We start from the raw sequence: 20,164 nt of genomic DNA, 5'->3' as shown, positions 1-20,164 counted from the left end.
CAAAAGTAAGCCACGCAACCCAATACTCAGCTATTACCCTCAACCACAACCCTACCTCAACCCATCCACCATCACCCAAGATTAGGCACGCACGCCCCCAACTACCTCAATTCCAACTACTGCCGGCCTTAAATGCAAACTACTCAATGCAAGAAGCCTCGTGAATAAAATACCTGAATTTCTCATCCTCCTAAATATGGCTAACTTCGACATTATATTTGTCTGTGAAACATGACTCAATGCATCTCTCCCGACTCCATTACCACAGTAAGAGACTATCATGTTTACCGATCAGATCGTGAAAATCGTCGAGGAGGTGGTGTTGCTATATTCTATAAAAAATCCTTACATCTAAAAAATATCCAAGTTACCCAGGAGCTTGCCCTTCCTGAAACCATCATCTGTGAATTATCCTTAAATATCACAATTCGATTCTTACTATGTTACAGAGCACCTGATTATGACATCGAACATGTAAACAAGCTAAATACATTACTAACATGGGCTGCATCCTGCCCATACCCTTTTATCCTTCTTGGTGATTTCAATCTGCCTCATATTGACTGGACCCTAAATGATTGTACAACTGAAATCATACACACAACCTTCTACAATGCTATTACAAATCTGGGACTGGAACAACTAGTAACCAACAATACTAGACTAAACAACTGCCTCGATCTCATCTTCTGCAATAGTTTGAATTTAATTTACGGAATACAAACTAAAGAACCCTTTTCCAATAGTGACCACAATATGATTGACTTTTGTCTCAACATACGTCCACACAAAAATCACCACAATGATGTAATCCCCAATTATAACTTCAAAAAAGGCAACTATGATCTTATAGACAACGATCTCTCATCCCTTGATTGGCAATCTCTATTCAGTAGATGCAATACCGTTGAAGACCATTACAACATATTTTTACTTGAAGTCAAAAGAGTCATCAAACTATATGTTCCAACAACAACTCCCAAAACAAAACAAAAAAGCAGATTACCCATATCAATAAGGAAACTTCAATCCAAAAAGAGATCACTCTGGCGGAAAAACAAATCTGGTCACGTTGCCAATTTCAAAAACCAATACAAAAATTTATGCCACCAGATAAAGACCGAATGCACAATTATCACATTAAACAAGAGGAAAACCTTCTAAGCACCAATTCCACCCGTGCTTTTTACAATTTTGTAAACAACAAACTAAAAGACTCAAGGTCCATCCCTCCCTTGATAGGACCTGATGGTAAAGACTGCAACGACGACACCATTAAAGCCAACCTCTTTAACACATTCTTCGGCTCAGTATTTGTAAACAGCAATGGATCATGCCCAGTATTTCCTAGCCATACCACAGATAACAACAATGATCTAATACATATCGATTTCACAGAAGACAATGTTAAAAAATCACTACGCAATCTAAAACCATCTCTATCTATTGGACTGGATGGAATATGTGCCTACTTCTTAAGAAAGCTATCCACTGCCATAGCCAAACCTCTAAGCATAAATTTTGAAAAATCTTTCAGGACCAGCTCCTTGCCTAACCTATGGTCACAAGCCACAGTCATCCCCATCTTCAAAAAGGGAGACCCAAGCCTAGTTGAAAATTACAGGCCAATCTCCTTATGCTGCGTCACCTGTAAAGTCATGGAATCAATTATTAACCAATCCATCATCCTCCACTTAGAGACAAACAACCTACTCTCCAATAAACAATTTGGTTTCAGAAAAAAACTATCCTGTAATCTGCAACTCTTACACTGCAAAAACATATGGACGACACAACTCGACCAAGGCAAAGCAATAGACGCAATCTACATAGACTTCTGTAAAGCCTTTGATTCAGCGAATGGCAAATCAAATAAATAAATAAAAACTTCACTAATGACTTGGACTGCCTCTTGCCCACACCTTCTTCTTTTCCTTGGTGACCTCAACTTACCTCTTATAAATTGGACACTAAAAGAAGGTACATCTGAACCCATTCATTCAACTCTACTACTGCTGGGACTGGATCAATTAGTATATAACAACTCCAAACTACCTCGACCTCATCTTCTGCAACAGCTCAAACTCAATTTATGGCCTACAAATATAGGCAACATTCTCAAACAGTGACCATAACATGATTGAGCTTTTGTTTAAATTTACATCCACTAAAAGAGGATCATAATGATGGATCTCCATAATACAATTTTTAAAAAGCTAACTATGAACTCATAGCTGCCGACTTATCATCTCTCGATTGGCACATTCTGTTCTCTGACTTAACACTACAGAAGAACATTATAACGTCTTCCTACTTGAACTTGAAAGAGACTATATGTTCCATTAATAACCCCCTAAACAAATTTTTTTAGCCAAATTAATAAGAAAACTTCAATCTAAAAAAAAAATCCTTATGGCGTAAAAACAAAACTAAGCACGTAACTAACTTTAAAAACCAATACAACACCTTATGCCAACAGATAAAGGCAGAATGCATCTATTACCACTGCAAACAAGAGGAAAATCTTCTATGCACAAAATCTACCCATGCCTTCTATAACTTTGTAAACACCAAACTTAAAGACTCAAAAACCATCCCACCTCTAAAAGGTCCTAATGGGAAAGACTATAGCGATGAAGCTATTAAGGCAAACCTCTTCAACAAGTTCTTCAGTTCAGTCTTTGTTAACAGTAATGGCTCATGTCCTTCATTTCCTAATCGTACAACAACTAACTGCAATGATCTACAAATTGACTTTACTGAAGATAACATAGAAAATGCACTATGCCACCTTAAACCATCCTTATCTATTGGCCCTGATGGATTATGTTCATTCTTCTCAAAAAAAGCTCTCCACTTCTATAGCAGAACCACTAAGCATTATATATGAGTTATCATTCAGAACCAGCTCTTTATAAACTATGGTCTTTAGCACGGTCATCCCCATTTTCAAAAAGGTGACCCTTGCTTAGTTGATAACTACAGACCAATCTCATTGTGTTTTGTTACGTGCAAAGTTATGGAATCAATTATTAATCTATGCATTACCTTCCACCTAGGGTCTAATAACTTACTCTCCAATAATCAATTTGGTTTCAGAAAAAATTGTCCTGCAATTTGCAACTTCTACACTGCAAAAACATATGGACTACACTTCTCGACCAGGGTAAAGCAATGGATGTAATTTACATTGACTTCTGCAAAGCATTTGACAAACTGCTATTAAAATTAAATTCATACGGCATTTCTGGATACCTTCACAAGTGGATAACTGCCTTCCTGGCAAACAGGCAATAAATAGTAAAATAGGAAACACCCTATCAAACCCTACACCAGTTATCAGCGGTGTCCCACAAGGGAGCATTCTAGGACCCACACTCTTTACACTCTATATAAATGACCTTTGTGATCACCTTATGAGCAAGTGCGTCTCTTCTTCGCTGATGATGTTAAACTATTCAACACCACCATCAATGCTACCGTCCTTCAAAAACCTTGATTATGTGTCTGAATGGTCTAACAATTGGCAACTCCAAATATCTACCAACAAATGCTCTGTCCTACACATTGGTAAAAAAATCTATATACCAAATACAATCTAGGTGGATATGACCTTGTTGATGACCCTCACTTTGTCAAGGACCTAGGAGTTCTCATATCAAATGATCTAAGTGCCAAAGCTCACTTCAACAATATTGCCAAAAAGGCTTTAAGAGTTGTAAATTTAATTTTACGAAGCTTCTTCTCTGGTAATACTCTTTTGCTAACTAGGGCATTCAAAACCTTTGCTAGACCAATACTTGAATTCAGCTCTGCTTGTCTGGAATCCACACTGTATATCTGACATAAATATAATTGAGCGAATCCAGAAGTATTTTACCGGAAGAGTACTACATTCCTCTGTTCACAACAGAATACCCTACAGCACCAGACTTGAGATTCTTGGCTTAGACAACCTTGAACTACGCCGACTAAGATTAGACTTAAACATAGTACATAAAATCATATGTTACAACATCTTACCAGTTAATGAATATTTCAGCTTTAACAACAACACTAGAGCACACAACAGATATAAATTAAATGTAAACCACTCCAAACTCGATTGCAGGAAGTATGATTTCAGCAACAGAATGGTCAATGTCTGGAACTCACTACCTGATTCTGTTGTCACCTGCTCAAACCCCCGCTCCTTTACCCTCAAACTAACCTCTGTTGACCTCACCCCATTTCTAAGAGGTCTGTAAGGGGTGTGCATAAGCACACAATCGTGCTTACCGTCCCTATCCTATTCTCCCCAATTATTAGTTCCTATTTCTTGTATATAAACATATGTTTATTCGTGTTTCTGTTATATTGTAAGCTTTTGACAAATAAATAACATAAATAAAAAATAAAATAATATCATGTGGGTCATCTTCAGGTGGTGATGCAGACATCTGGCCCTTGACCTTGGCCTATTTTGATAAAAACTCACAGTTGCGCTTTAAGCAAGCAAATAAGCATAAACAATAAAGTTTTTTCCCCAAGTTATACAGTTCATTCTCCAAAACCTCCAGCATGTTTCCCACACCCACAAAGCCCAATTATTTTCCCCTCCCCCATTACTATGGCAGCTGAAAGATGCAAGCAAAAAGAAAAAAGTCTTGAAGGCTGACAGGGACCCATATATTATGATTCTTAGATTTTTGCATATTAAAGCTGTACAGATAGCCAAGTAGCATTCCAGGTTCATAGTAAGGTGTGTCAAGCATACGAAAATTCAGGACAGAATAATTGGGGGCGGGGGAGAGGAGTTTCAACATGGGAAGCTCTGTTGATGAGAGGTTGGGTGGAGAAAAAGAACTACAAAAACATTTTAGGTCTGCATCCTCCCATCTTTGTTGGAAATGAATGACATAATTTGCACTAACATATCTGGAATCCTTCATTTGGCTGATATTTCTTGTCTTGCTATCATATACCCCTTTTTGCTCTTTTAGTCCAACACCCTGCATTTGTTTGTCTCGTTGCATTTTATTTTTTTTTTTTGCTTTCTCAAAAAAGTTAAGAAACTCATTTGAGGAAAAGGGCAGTAAATATATTTTCTTATTTTTTTCCAAGACATCTGCTGTTGAAAAACCCTATTATTATCTTTCCAGTAATTTTTCAATAAGGCCTCCATTGGCCCTCCCTGTTGCTTCCAACAACAGAAACAGCTGTTAATAAAATCCTATTGAGGCTGATCCCAATTCTTCTCTTCAGCTATAAGTCAAATCCGAGAATTCAACACCAAACAATTAACTGCTGCTAGACCTAGGCCCATACCCATGTCTCTTGTGTAGAAGATTATTTGCCTTCTGAATGGCAAGGTTTATAGGACTGATGTTCTTAGTGCTGCCTCATATGGTGCACCAAACACAGGTCAATTTATGCAGCATCAACAAACTGCTCTCCATCCCTCACCAGTATGATCAGCCAGGTGACTTAATCATTGGTGGGCTTACCTCTCATCTTCTATCTTCTCTTGACAATGAAGCCTTCACAGACTATCTACCCATCTCCAAAACTCTTAATCTCCTGTAAGATATTTTTAAAACATTGCTTCGTATAATTGACTAATTCCCATCCTTGTATTCCAGGGGTCTTCAAACTTGACAGCTTTAAGACTTGTGGACTTCAACTCCCAGAATTCCTTCTCTAGAAATGTTAACTCAGGAATTCTGAGAGTTGAAATCCACATGTCTTAAATTTGCCAAGTTTGAAGACCCTTACTGTATACTTTAATGCATAGGGAGACATTATTAATCTTTAATAGTGTATGTTTGTGTATTAAATTGAAATATAGTCAATTCACAATATAACTTCTGTTATTTCTCCTGTGATGAAAGATTGATTATTATTCTCATTATTAGAATTTTATGCTGATTACTACTTCAGAACCTTTCATATTAGACACAATTTGCTGGGCAATATATCAATTTAATTCCTTTTATGTTATATCTTAGTTATTAATTTCTACTGCTCTGAACAACTTTGGGAAGAAGTGGTCATGGAAGTAAATAAAAAAATGTTGGCGGGTTGTTCAATTGTTTATGATCATCATATTAGAATAGGGCTCACTACTAAATAAACATGTACAAGGTGTCAAGGGATACTGCATATGCAACTTGTATTATATTGTATTTTTGTGATCAGAACAAACATCTGCAACCATTTCTATGCTCTTCTTCACTCATTGTTTTCATGTTTCTTTTTAAGTACCATTTCTTTGGTTTTTAATGACGGAGGATTCCTTTTCTTTTGTTAGGATGCTTTGTCTCTGTCCTTATGAGATTTAATTGTCATCAAAGTCTTCATTTTGTTGGTTTTAATAGTACTTTGAAATCACTTCATTTAGGATATTTTGTAATATAATTTGATTGGCTTTTCATGTTGGTCTTAGCCCTAGAAACAGACACAGATTTTCATGAAGGTTATAAAAATATCATAGTTTTTGCAATACTAATATTGAACATAGTTATGACAGGGAACAAGTGAAGCTCAAGAAAGTGAAAGATACCCCCAGTTTAAATAAAGAAATGATAACTGCTTGGATACGCTATTCTCATTTCAGGGTTGTGCCAAAGAATTATCAGCACATTCTGGCCTTGGTGTTTGCTGTCAAGGAGATCAATGGGAACCCCAATATTTTACCAAATGCCACCTTGGGATTCCAAATCTATGACAGTTACTTCAATGAAAGGATGACCCACCAGGCTACTCTTGGTCTTCTTTCTATTCAGGATAGATTTGTACCCAACTACAGATGTAACATGCAGAAAAATCTAATGGCAGTCATTGGAGGACTAGATTTTGATACATCCCTGCACATGTCATCAATCTTGATGATCTACAACATGCCCCAAGTATGAAATTTGCTTGGTGACTTCACACCTCATTTATCTTATTCCTTCTTTTAATCAAAAGTTGTGTATAATTAGAGGAACTTGTAAACCTTTGACAACAGTGACAGACGTTACTCCATTTTCTTTCTTGGATCTACAACATTGTACTCGGAGTCAATGCAGTTGGGGGGAAAATGAAAAAACTATGTCCAGCCCAATTTCTGCAAAAATATTGCACATGTTTAGGTATAAATCATATCTGAGGGTTTGTAATGCAATCATTGTATGCGCAGTTATGAAAGAAGTTAGTCCCTTTTCTTTCATTTTAGAAATATACATTGCATTCAATGTTGGAGCACTTAAAAAAATGAAATGAAAAATCCCAATTTCTGCAAAAATATATCTTTAGATACAAATGTCACAGAGCTAAGGGAATGTAATGCAGTCGTTGGATGCACATCATCTGTAGGTTTCTGTTCTTTTAATGTTTTTCTTTGCTTCAAGGGTTATTCTTAAAAGACAGTAAGTAGGCTACTCCATTTATAGCTTAATCTCTAAGTAAAGATAGAAACTTTGTGACTATTAGCCAAATTAGTCCTGATGTATTACATTTCTGCTTATCGCTGAATTAGGTTTTTTCAATAATATAACAGCATGCTAAATAAAAATCCTATTTCATCTATCACAATTGCCAGAAATCAATCTTCTTTGCCTTTTAGATCAGTTATGGTTCTTTTGCTCCAGATGATCAAATTCAGGTGCCTTTTTTCTACCGAATGGTTTCAAATGAAGCTCATCAACATACTGGCATTGTTGAATTACTTCTGTATTTTAGATGGAAATGGGTTGGATTTCTTGCTGTGGATAATGAAAGCGGAGAGATATTTCTGCAGAAACTCCAGCTTCTTTTTTCCCAAAGAGGAAACTGTTATGCTTTCTCAGAAAGAATCCCCAAAGCCACTTATATAGATGAATATATCGACATGATGCAAAAGTGGATTCACATCCATCAAGTTATAATCAAAAGCAAAGCCAATGCTATTGTTGTCTATGGAGAAATATTCTCCATGTTTTCTTTACAAACATTAATTGGATTAGGTGAAATGGAAAATAAGACTCATTCATCCATGGGCAAGGTGTGGATTATGACTGCTCAGCTGGATTTTGCATCCACGTCCTTTCAAATGAGGGAGGATATTCATATTTTCCATGGTTCCATAAGTTTCACAGTTCCTTCTGGTGAGGTTCAAGGGTTCAAATCCTTTCTCCAACAAAGAGATATTTTTCAAACCAATGAAGACAGTTTTCTGGAGCACTTCTGGACACAAACATTTAGATGTTTATTTCCAGATTCCAAGATGGCGAAACATAACAGCGAAGCCTGCAGCGGAGAAGAGAAACTGGAGAACCTTCCTTCCTTGGCCTTTGAAATGAGCATGACTGGCCACAGCTATAGTGTCTACAATGCTGTCTACGTTGTGGCACATGCTTTACATGCCTTGAACCAGTCCAAGTCCAAACACAGAGCAGTAATGGAAAAGGAGAAACTGAAGTTTCAGGATCTGCATGCTTGGCAGGTGAGTCCTTTTCTTAGAGAGAACCAGAGTTGCAAAATAATGCTCCACAGTGTGATGTGCATTGTTTTCCTTCCACCAAGCAGATTTGCTTACAGATTCATCTCCCTTCACCACAATACAAGTATCACAACTGTTATTGGAGTTGCTGCACTGAACATGCTATCCTCTATTAGTGACTATGGGCTGTGGTGAGAAAACTTGATGATCCATGAATTTGAAAAAAAGTTCCTTCAAACTTTGGATGGAAAAACTAACTAAACTATTTCTTTGTGTCTATGTCTTTTCCAATGCAGCTGCATCCCTTTCTTCAGTGGGTGACATTTAACAACAGTGCCAGAGAAACAGTGTTTTTGGGGAAGCACAAAGAGTTAAATACTGGATTTGATATCACCAACTTAGTCATTTTTCCAAATAATTCCTTTATGAGAGTCAAGATTGGAAGAGTTGATGTGATGGCTTCCCCAGGCAAGAGAGTGACGATTGATGAGAACAAAGTGGTGTGGCACCCTAGCTTTCGCCAGGTAGGACACAGATAGATGGAGACTGGACACAAACCTGAGAGATGAATCAAAGTGCCATTTATTACTCTTTCAAAGAATTGCAGTAAAGCACAGGAGTAGTATGTGGTAAATAAATGAGTGCAAAAATGGATCTCTGAGACAATGTGTAACTTGAGAGTAATGTCTCATATGCAGCTATCCAGCCCCCAAAATGGGGCAGTTGCTAAAGACTTGAATTTTGATCAGGTGACTAGGAGGATGTTGCAATGTTTATAAGCATGTTTACATGTTGTAAGTCTCTTTGTAACTTCAAATGGTCACTGAACAAATGGTGATATTGAGGACTATATGTAATGCTGCTAATTGTTTTCTGACATTCTTCTTCAAGAAAATATCTCAATCTTAAACAATTGAGAAACAATGACTATTGAAGAAAAAGCATTTTTAAAAATGTTATGTTCAACTTCTTTGGTTGTGAAAGAAAACAATTCTTCCAATCTAAATTTCTTCAGATTTCATTAAAGTGTTGATGATCTAATCGTTTGTAAAACCTGACAGTGGAAACAATCGACCCATGGCCATCTATTGTGTGAAATATGAGCATTTATGTTATTTATGATTTATGCCCATATTTTTCTTCAAATGGACAGGTACCACCTGTTTCTGTATGTAACCCAAACTGCCTTCCTGGTTCCAGCAAAAAGAAGAAGGAAGGGGCAAAATTTTGCTGCTATGATTGTTCTCCATGTCCTCTAGGCAAGGTTTCACCTGAGAAGGGTAAGAGACACCAGAGTGGGCTTGTCCACAATGCATTCTTAAGCTGTCAGCCTCTCATGCATAGGCCAGTTCTTTGGCCAGGGTAACAAGTTGTGTACCTCCCAGAGAATACTTATTCCAGTTGGTGCATTTCCCTTTTTTCCCTGCCATGAAATAAAGTATCAATCACTTTCCCTTTCTATAGTTGTTCTTTGAAGACTGTGGTCTCCAAGGTGAGACCCTTTGTACAAGCTAACCTCCACTGTAATAAGACAATTTTTCTATAGCCCACTTGAATTCAGTGCCCAGAATAAGATAATCTCAGCTGATAAACAATCCTTTGATCCATGGGAAGACTAGTAAGCAATAACAATAGCACTTAGACTTATATACCACTTCACATTGCTTTACAGCTTCTCTAAGTGGTTTACAGAGTCAGCATATTGCCCCAAACAATATGTCCTTATTTTACCTATCTCGAAGGATGGAAGACTGAGTAAACCTTGAGCCGGGGAGAATTGAACTGCTGACAATCAGCAGAATTAGCCTGCAATACTGCATTTTAACCACAGCACTACCACAAGTCAGCACGTACAACTGCTAAAATAATAGAGAATACTCAAGAAATGGTTACTTTCAGTCTCAAATAATTTAAACTTATGGTGGATTGACATTTGAAATGAGACACAGGGAACTGTCTCTGAGAAAATGCCAACCCTGAGAGAACTCAGGTAGCAGTATTTATTGAGAAAAAACACAAGCAAAAATACAGTCTGCATATTCAGAAAACAATGACCTCAACAGGAGATTACTTCACCAGCATGAGAACACGCAATCTTGGAAAGTCCCAGATGTTACCTTGCTAGGATGAGATCATACAGCCACAGAAAGTCTCATGGGAAAGTTTGGAAAGTCCCATGAGAAAGCACAACTGTGTACCTTGAACTTTCACCCATTTTCCTGTTCCTTCTAAACTGGCAGAATCAAAACAGGATGAGGCACTCTGAGCAAAGATACTCCTACCCCCACCAAGAATGCCCACATCTCCCTAGACTTACTGCTAGTATTCAAAGGCCTTACAGAAAATGATAAAATGATTAATATATTATATTACCACATTCCCTCCTTTTTTATTTATTCAAAGATAGGGGGTGTTTTAGTGGCATAGTACACAGTTCCCTCACGATCTGATCCCACACGCCGGAAGACTGAGGTACACATTTGTAATAGATTAGGAATACATTGAATAAAACAACATAATAAGATACATATAGCAATAATAATAACAACCCCTTGCAATAAGGAACGAAACCATGATCCATCAGGAAGCCAGGATCACAGACTGTCCCAGAATGATGCATTAAACCCATCGGCTCCAGATTGATGCTGAGCAATACGATCTTCCATGTCCTGAACAGTCTTTGTAATGTTTGGCTCATAATTATGTATAAAAACACAACAATGTGAATGAATTAAAGCACAAACTCCTCCTTGGGCAGCTAACATAATATCTAAAGCATATCGATTTTGCAAAGTAACTGTACGAATTTCAGACATTTCTACATTAATCATCTTAATATTCTTTATAGTATCATTAAACATAGCAACAGTAAAATTATTTAAAATATGAATATCCCTATAGTTCATAGCAATTCCCAAAGGCGGGATAAGACCTCGAGAAATTTGTGTCCATAGATTACCTCCCATGGTTAGACCCGAATCCAATTCCCGACGATTTCGGATCCGAACATCAGGAGGTAATGTATCTAACTTATAGATAACCGGAATGACAAACCCCAAAGTACATGTCCCTGACCAATTTGCAGGGATTTGTCGATAAGCCCACAGTCCGCATAAAAACCAAAACCCTTCCAGCTGTACATAACCTTGTTGACTTGCCGCTTGCATCAGCTGTTTCATGTCTAGATATTGATACTGGCCAAATGCGTCAGACTCATTTTTCCCATTTATCCAAGTTATGTTGTTCTCTGAACCATTTGTCCACTTAATAGTGTAATTGCAGACACTATGATTCCCCAAGAATTGCGAGTTTGTAATGTTTTGGAAACATAAATGTGCTGGAGACTGCAGTGCAGTCTTCACCTTGACCGTGAAGTTCATGGCATATGAAATGTTATGCTTTCCGGTCTGCAAAGTAGACTGATTAAATGGAACTCCATGTAGAGTCAGTCCTTCTCCCACTCTCCCAGGAAGGTGCATACACAACCAACAATTGGTGATGTTCAAGTTTTTGGCAGTTGTGCGCAAATCTTTAATGTAATTATTATCTGTCCACAAATCATCGCCCAAATCTCCGGCACGCTGAACATGCTGTCGCTGCTCTCTCCGCACCCGAGCAGCCCAGGACAGATTAGGCAGAATCAGCAAGATCAGGAACCACAGATGCACCATCCTGCTCCTCCGAAACTTCCTTCACAGGTGCCTGCGAATGATCAGGCCGAACACACCGACCAGGAACCCAACGAATTTGACCAAGATGTTCAACTGCTGCATAACCACGTCCCCACGTTATCAGCTCAGCAGGAACCCATGCTGGATCCGGAAGGAACCGCACCAACACCCGAGGTCTCACCGCATCTGTAGAAGGAGAAGAAAAATGCCTGCTGGCCGCGCTCGCAGGGGGGTTACCAGACAAATTTAAAAAATTTAAAGTATATAAAGCTAGATTTAATTGATCTTGAATCGCCGGAAGCCCCAGGAGCTTCCCTCCTTTTTTATTTAATTTAGTCAACATGGTCTTGAGCGTGGAATTATGACGTTCTACAATAGCTTGCCCAGTAGAATTGTATGGAATCCCAAATTTATGTTCCACGGACCATTGTTTGCAAAACTGATCAAAACCGGTGCTCCTATAAGCCGCACCATTATCAGTTTTTAAAGTTTTAGGTGTACCAGCAACTGAAAAAGTCTTAATGCAATGATTGATGACATGTTTAACCATCTCACCTCTTTGAGGGGTAGCCATTAAAAAATCCTGAGTAAGTATCCACAGTCACATGTATATATTTCCAGGGCGCAAATGGCGGATATTGAGTAACATCCATTTGCCAAATCATTGAAGATTTCAACCCTCTGGGGTTAACTCCCATAGGGATATTCGTGCCCTGCTTTGAACAAGTTGGACATTGTTGAATTATGGCAGCAGCTTCTGCAGTAGTAAGTTTAAATTGCTGTGCCAATGCTTTAGCGTTTTGATGAAAATAACTATGACTGTCCCATGGCTGGACAGTGAGAACTGAAGTTACAGCACTGTCAGCTTTGGCATTACCTTGTGATAAAATTCCAGGCAAATTACTATGACTACGAATGTGAGCAACAAAACACACATTCACACGCTGCTCCAAACATCCTTGTAACAGCAAAAGCAATCTTAAAATATCAGGTGATATTCCAGGAGACAAATAAGAACCTGCTACAAAGGGTAACAAATTATACACATACAATGAATCCACTATTAAATTAAAATCCTGATTGTGAAAATTTTGAAAAGCCAAAACTACAGCAGCAAGTTCTGCCTGCTGGGCAGACTTCTGCTCTGAAGTCACTTTTGTATGCCAAATTCCAGATTTATCTTTCCAAACACAAGCACCAAAAACTTTCCCTCCATCAGTAAAAACTGTAGGAGCATCTGATATGCCCAATGGTATCCTTTCTTACATTTTGGGCATACTGATTTAGGACGAACACCCTGTCCCATTGATCTCTTATTCTGCTGACTTTGACCTCCTCCAGGAGCCCGACATTGCGCTTTAAAATGTCCAGGCTTCCCACAATTGAAACAATTCCCCTTTTGAGCATGTCCTGTTTGTAAAGCCAGAGCTAAAGTCTCCATGTTAAAAGACTGACTCCCTACCTTTCTACATGCATTAATCAAATCCATGATTTCTCGCTCTCCACTTGCTACAAGTGGATTTAAAATCTTTTTGCAATCTGTGTTAGCTTGTTCTACTGCTAACTTAAAAAGCAACTCTTTCTGGGCGAATTGATTATCAATTTGTCTTTCAATAGCCAATTTCAATCTGCTAATGAAATTTTCATAGGGTTCATTGTTCCCTTGTTTGATGTTAGTAAAGGTCTTCTCACCACCTTCGCCGTCAGGGAGAGCCCCTACGGCTTGAAAAATTATTTGTGGGAGAAGAACGAACCCTTCCTCAGGCATACCATCTCTCTGTTGTTCCACTGTTGTAAAATTACCAGCTCCGTAAAGCTGATCTGGGGTAACATTTGCTGTTCCCCTCTGGACTGCCAGCTGTCTCCATTTCTGATCTAACACCAAATATTGAGCTGGAGTTAAAATCATATTCAACAGAGCTTTCCAGTCAGCCGGAATCATTTTATTTCCATAACCAACTGCTTCTAACAATGCCTGAGTATATGGCGTTCTAACACCATATTCTTTTGCTGCTTGCTTAACTTCCCTCAAAATCCTGAGAGGTAAAGGCTTCCACTCCCGCCGGATTTAATGCAGCATCCATGACAATTTCTACTGGATTAAGTTGAACTTCTACTCCAAACTCCACCAAATCATCTCCTGATAGTTCCCCTCTATTCTTTGCTTCTTGAATAGCTGCAGTAACTGCATCCACCTGAACCCTTAAAGGTAAACTCTTATCCTCTGACAAAGTATTGCTAGCGCCAGACAGTCCCCCAGATTTATCTGGAGGTGCCGTCGGGGGCAACAAACGTACCGCATGGTAAAGCGGCAAACCTTCTTCGGGGGTGCTAGGAGCGGTTGTTCATAAGTAGCTAACGCATCCATAATCACCCTCCAGGTTAACAAAATTGAAGAAGGGCACGAGGTTCCTCGTGCAAAAATTTCCCTATCTTTTTCCAGGACTCTACTTTAATACTACCTCCCTCCGGATATGACTTAATATTTTTCCAAACATACTGTAGTAAGTCCTCAATTTCTTTCTTTCCTACAGCACAACCCCTACTGCCAATTCCAAACCCAAAACTATTCCCAATGATCCCTCTCAATTCCCTGATGTGCTCTTTCTGAGCCTTCGAGAGATCTCCCCCATACTCACGAAAAGAATCTATCTTCGTCCAGCGAAGAAGATGAGGGCCCAGTCGACGTCCGCGACGATGAGTATAGGATGCGGGAAACGTATAGCCTTCCAGCTATCACGTCGGGGTCACCATTTATGGTGGATTGACATTTGAAATGAGACACAGGGAACTGTCTCTGAGAAAATGCCAACCCTGAGAGAACTCAGGTAGCAGTATTTATTGAGAAAAAACACAAGCAAAAATACAGTCTGCATATTCAGAAAACAATGACCTCAACAGGAGATTACTTCACCAGCATGAGAACACACAATCTTGGAAAGTCCCAGATGTTACCTTGCTAGGATGAGATCATACAGCCACAGAAAGTCTCATGGGAAAGTTTGGAAAGTCCCATGAGAAAGCACAACTGTGTACCTTGAACTTTCACCCATTTTCCTGTTCCTTCTAAACTGGCAGAATCAAAACAGGATGAGGCACTCTGAGCAAAGATACTCCTACCCCCACCAAGAATGCCCACATCTCCCTAGACTTACTGCTAGTATTCAAAGGCCTTACAGAAAATGATAAAATGATTAATATATTATATTACCACAAAACTTACTAAGGGCACCTGTCTGACTGACAACTCTTGTTAAATGTATAGTACCCATTGCATCTTCTGGTGGAAAATAAGGGAGGGAGGGAGGGAAGGAGGAATGAGAAAGGAAGGAAGGAAAGAAAGAAAGAAACAGAAAGGAAGGAAGGAAGGAAGGAAGGAAGGAAGGAAGGAAGGAAGGAAGGAAGGAAGGAAGGAAGGAAGGAAGGAAGGAAGGAAGGAAGGAAGGAAGGAAGGAAGGAAGGAAGGAAGGAAGGAAGGAAGGAAGGAAGGAAGGAAGGAAGGGAACTACGATTTTATCTTTCATCTAGTTAAAAATGTCCATCATTACTCCTCCTTCATAAAATTAAAAGCTTTTTGCTAATGTAGTAGTTGAGCTGAATAAATCTTTATTTGGCCTTGGTCTCCTGTTTTTACCTCAACTCAATTATGGGGAATCAAGCACAACATATGCAGACAACTAAATGGTACAGAAACAGGAGAAATGGGATCAGCTAGAAGACTCACCACTTCATTGGCTCACTAGTTGAATTAAAAACAAAAAAGGAAAATCTACCACATCAGCAGTGATCATTTCAGAAGTGACCAGATAGCTCTTCATCCAAATACAAAATAGCCATTCAGCATTGCAGGAAGCGTATCAGAGCTCAGAGTAGATGGTTTGAAACAAAATGCCCCTTGAAATGAAGCACACACTTGCTTTTGCTATAAGACATTGCTTTTGATATGCAGCAAGAAGTGTGTGTGTGTGTGTGTGTGTGTGTGTGTGTGTGTGTGTAGTCCTTCCAATGGGTGGAAGGAGGTGTTGGATGGTGTTGCACATTTCTGCCCAGCAAAATAGTAGCTTAATTTTCTGTTGGAAAGCCTAGTTGAGTGGATGATTCCAGAATTTTCCATAGACACATTGGAAATTAACTTAGTCTACTTTGTTTGCACCTCTTCTTTCTAGACATGGATGTATGTACCATGTGTCCAGAAGATCACTATCCAAACAAGAATAAATCTCATTGTATTCCGAAGACAATCAACTATCTCTCATTGAAAGAACCTCTGGGGATAAGCTTATCTTTTTTTGCTGTTTTATTTTCTCTGCTCACAGTCCAGGTCCTGGTCATCTTCATTAAGCATCAGGACACGCCAATTGTCCGGGCCAACAACCGGGATCTGACCTATGCTCTCCTCTTCTCCCTCCTGCTCTGCTTTCTCTGCCCCTTCCTTTTCCTCAGCCCACCCAGAAAAGTGACCTGTCTCCTCCGGCAAGTGGCTTTTGGATCCATTTTCACCCTAACTGTTTCCTGCATCTTGGCCAAAACCATCACTGTGGTTCTTGCCTTCATGGCCACCAAACCAGGATCCAGAATGAGGAAATGGATGGGCAAGAGACTGGCCATTTCCGTTGTGTTTTATTGTTCTCTTTTCCAAATAGGCCTTTGTGTTTTATGGTTGGGAATCTCCCCACCTTTCTTGAATCAAGACACGCAGTCCATTTTTGGAGAAATAATACTTGAATGCAATGAAGGATCAGCCATCATGTTTTACTGTATGTTAGGTTACATGGGCTTTCTAGCTACAATCAGCTTTGTTGTAGCCTTTTTAGCTAGGAAATTGCCTGACAGTTTTAATGAGGCCAAATTCATCACCTTCAGCATGTTGGTGTTTTGTAGTGTTTGGGTATCATTCGTTCCCGTCTATTTAAGCACAAAAGGGAAATACACAGTCGCTGTGGAGATCTTCTCCATCTTGGCCTCCAGTGCTGGTTTACTTGGTTCTATCTTTGGCTCCAAGTGTTACGTTATATTATTCAGACCTAATTTAAACAATAAGGAGCAACTAATAAAGCGGAAATGCTGATGAAGTTTCCTATCTTTTTTTTCAAATGACCTCCAGCTGCAGAACTTGAATTGTGATATATGTGTGTGAGCACTTTGGCTGAACTGTCCAGTACCCAAATCAGGCTTTTTCATAGGGACTATATCACAGGCACCACAAATTACTGAGTTTTAGTGGTCTTATTGAATTCTGGTGGAATTCAGATTTGTTCTGCCAAGATTTAGGATTGAATTCATTTCAGAAGTTCAGGTGTCATTGTATTATCCTTGAGAAAAGGGTATGTATTGCATTGCATCTTTTAATTCCCAATGCTAAGTTTTCCCCCATGAAAATCCTATCCTGTATAGTTTGACCTGGGGAGCATATACCTGTAGAGTATGTATAGATCTGTTGGTAGTACAGTATACTAATCTTACTAATCTTAGTGCACTTTGACTCTATGCACTCTATGTCATCTGACAGTATCAGTTCTGCCTACATTCTTCCAGTATATTTTGCCAGTGAGATAGCTAAGTATGCAGTGTCCCTCATCAGCCTCAAGAAGTTCATTTAGCTAGTGACTTAAAACATGGAAAACATCTAACATGGAAGAAACCATCTTTCTGTGCCAGTGAGAACTATAGCACCACCCTAAATGTTCTCTGCAATATATCAGTATCCTGCAAGAGGAACCTGATCCATGCTGCCCAGGTCTTTTGAATCCCACTGTACAGCAAAATCTGAGATGGATGTGGCATAGCAATAAATGAAACATTTCCAACACTACTACAGCACACATAGCATAAACACATGACATTATAGACAATGGCAATGGCATATCCCTGCTGTCCTGAGACTTCCATTGTCCCGACCACAGGATGCTTTTTAGATTAGACACTAGAAGCTTTGTATTGAGCTGATGCACAAAGGAATCAAAAGCAAGGAAGTTCTTAGCAAGAGGAGGATTGTGCAAAGTGTGGTTAATGGTTTAATACTGCAGATTTTCCTTGGAAATGGCTTGAAGTTCACAGCAACATTATGCTTAAGAGCTTTCAGGATACTCTGTCCTTGATGTTTCCTGTCATGCTGATCTTTGGAAAACTTACAAACTGGCCTATCATTACTCCACTTTTTTGACAGTCATTTTGCCAGAGATTTATGGCTGTAGCAAATCTAAACTTTATTTGTATTAAGTAATGGTATTATAAAAAAGGGAGAAAGGGAAAGTTGATGCCTATGTCTTGAGAAATCACGTGCAAAATGACTTGTTAGCATGCTTGAATAAAATATAGTTTTAGTTTTTTTTTTAAATGAACATCACTTAGACTATTGCACAGAAGCTCCTCTTTTCTCCATTGTATTGTTACATTTTTGGGAAAGAATATATGAAATAGATTATAAGTAGTGAAATACATGTAGATGAGCAACAGGGCTGAAATGTCGTCAAACTAATATGTTTTCCTGCATCATAGAAGCTGATATATTTTACACTGGTTTTCAAATTAAAACCTTTGTCCCTATTCAACTTTCAGGTAAAAAAAAAATGGAGTTATCACAATTCAAGCCATTGCAAATTATAGAGGATAAACAATGCCCTAAATCAATAGTTTAAATCAGGGGTGTCAAACTCAAGGCCCGCAGGCGAGATCCAGCCCACAAGGTGGTTTGATTTGGTCCACGGGGTCATCCTGGAAACAGTGAAGCCTGGCGACTGGGCACTGATCTGCAACCTGATGGCAGCCATCCGGGATGGACTGCAGCCAGCCTTAGATCCGTGGCACTGCCTCAGTCCCACTCCTGGGTGTGTGCACAGGAGGCAGTGAGTGTGTGGGGCCTAGCATCCCTGAGGACTACATTCTAAATGCTTCCCTTTCAACCAGGACACCAACCCTCGCATGCTCACCACTTCCTATGCACACACACAGGGAACGAGGCTGAGGTGGCGGCACAGATATAAGTCTAGCTGAGATCTGGCCTGGATGGCAGCCATCAGGTTGCTGATCAGTGCTTGCCCCTGCACGGGAAAGCCATACTGCCAATCTCTTCCCCCACGCTCATCCCTACCAGAGTGCAGTGGAAGGAAGGAGATGGCAAGGAGGTGGAATGGGAGCTTTAGGACTATGGGGCTTCTGTCTGCCAGGTGCAATGGGTGATAGGAGATTGCAAGGGCTTTGGGGTGGATGTGGCAGGCAAGCAGCAGTGGCATGTAGCTTCTGGCCTTTGGGGGCAGGATAGAAGCAAAACTGCCCTCTCCTCATCAGGCATGGAGGCAATGGAGAGAAGGGTGGACAAAAGGGAAACCGCAGCTCCATAGGTTTTTTGTTTTAAACTGCCAGGGGCTCCAGACAGAAACTTCCCATTTTGATCTCTCCCCCATTGTTACCTCTGCATGGCTCTCCACTTACTTCTCCCAAACTTGCACACATATTTATGTGTCTGCACACAGGGGGAGGTGTCCAGCAGCTGGGGCTCTATGGCATGCTGCAACCATCGGACTGGCCCTCCAAGAAACAGGTGCAGCGGCAGTGGCACGGGCATCAGGGAGATTGGATGGAAAGCACATGATGCAGACCACCAGACATGCCTGGTCCATCCCATATGGCCAGAATGGGTAGACAATTGCCCGGTGCATCCAGCAGGCTGGACCACCTGCTTCCCCTTAGTGCTTCTGCCTCTGAGACAAGATGAGGCAGGGGGTGGGGCGGCTGTTGCCAGACACCATTGCCCGCCTACTCCATCCCATCTGTTTTTGCTTGTGGTTGGAGAGCAGGTCACTGCTGGTCATCTCCTCGGTCCCTTACTGGTCTTGCCCTTGTCCTACACATGGACCGTGATCACCTCACACACCTGATGCACTTTGGCACTGCTGTGGACCTCTGCCACCATTGAGACCACCACCAGGTCATGCAGGTCTATTAGGCCGTTGCTGTCCAGAGCACCAGGCCCACCCAGCATGAAGGAAGTGAAGCGTCAGCACCATGGCTGCCCAGCCCCAGCAGAGACAGGGGAGGCATGTGATCCATGGCC

At 40.0% G+C, this 20,164-nt stretch overlaps 1 protein-coding gene across 3 annotated transcripts in view; it reads left to right on the top strand.

The window, feature by feature from the left end:
* Positions 1 to 17,793, top strand: part of LOC148129037 (vomeronasal type-2 receptor 26-like) — a 600,870-nt gene extending 583,077 nt beyond the window's left edge. The window contains exons 1-5 of one of the 3 annotated variants that reach the window (XM_087946274.1): positions 6,594 to 6,887; positions 8,217 to 8,443; positions 8,737 to 8,964; positions 9,594 to 9,720; positions 16,278 to 17,793. In XM_087946274.1, the coding sequence (XP_087802400.1) occupies positions 8,225 to 8,443; positions 8,737 to 8,964; positions 9,594 to 9,720; positions 16,278 to 17,179 (1,476 nt within the window). In that variant the 5' untranslated portion in view covers positions 6,594 to 6,887; positions 8,217 to 8,224 and the 3' untranslated portion in view covers positions 17,180 to 17,793. Of the gene's footprint in view, positions 1 to 6,593; positions 6,888 to 7,589; positions 8,444 to 8,736; positions 8,965 to 9,593; positions 9,721 to 16,277 lie in introns of those variants that run through there. The other 2 variants (XM_087946273.1, XM_087946272.1) reach the window with 2 other exon arrangements.
* Positions 17,794 to 20,164: the final 2,371 nt, after the last annotated feature.

Source organism: Notechis scutatus, chromosome Z, assembly GCF_049901735.1.
Source record: "Notechis scutatus isolate UNSWTSFEM ecotype Mainland chromosome Z, rNotScu1.2, whole genome shotgun sequence".
Lineage (NCBI taxonomy): Eukaryota > Metazoa > Chordata > Lepidosauria > Squamata > Elapidae > Notechis > Notechis scutatus.
Note: the sequence above shows the minus strand (reverse complement) of the source record. Positions and strands in the feature narration are given on the sequence as shown.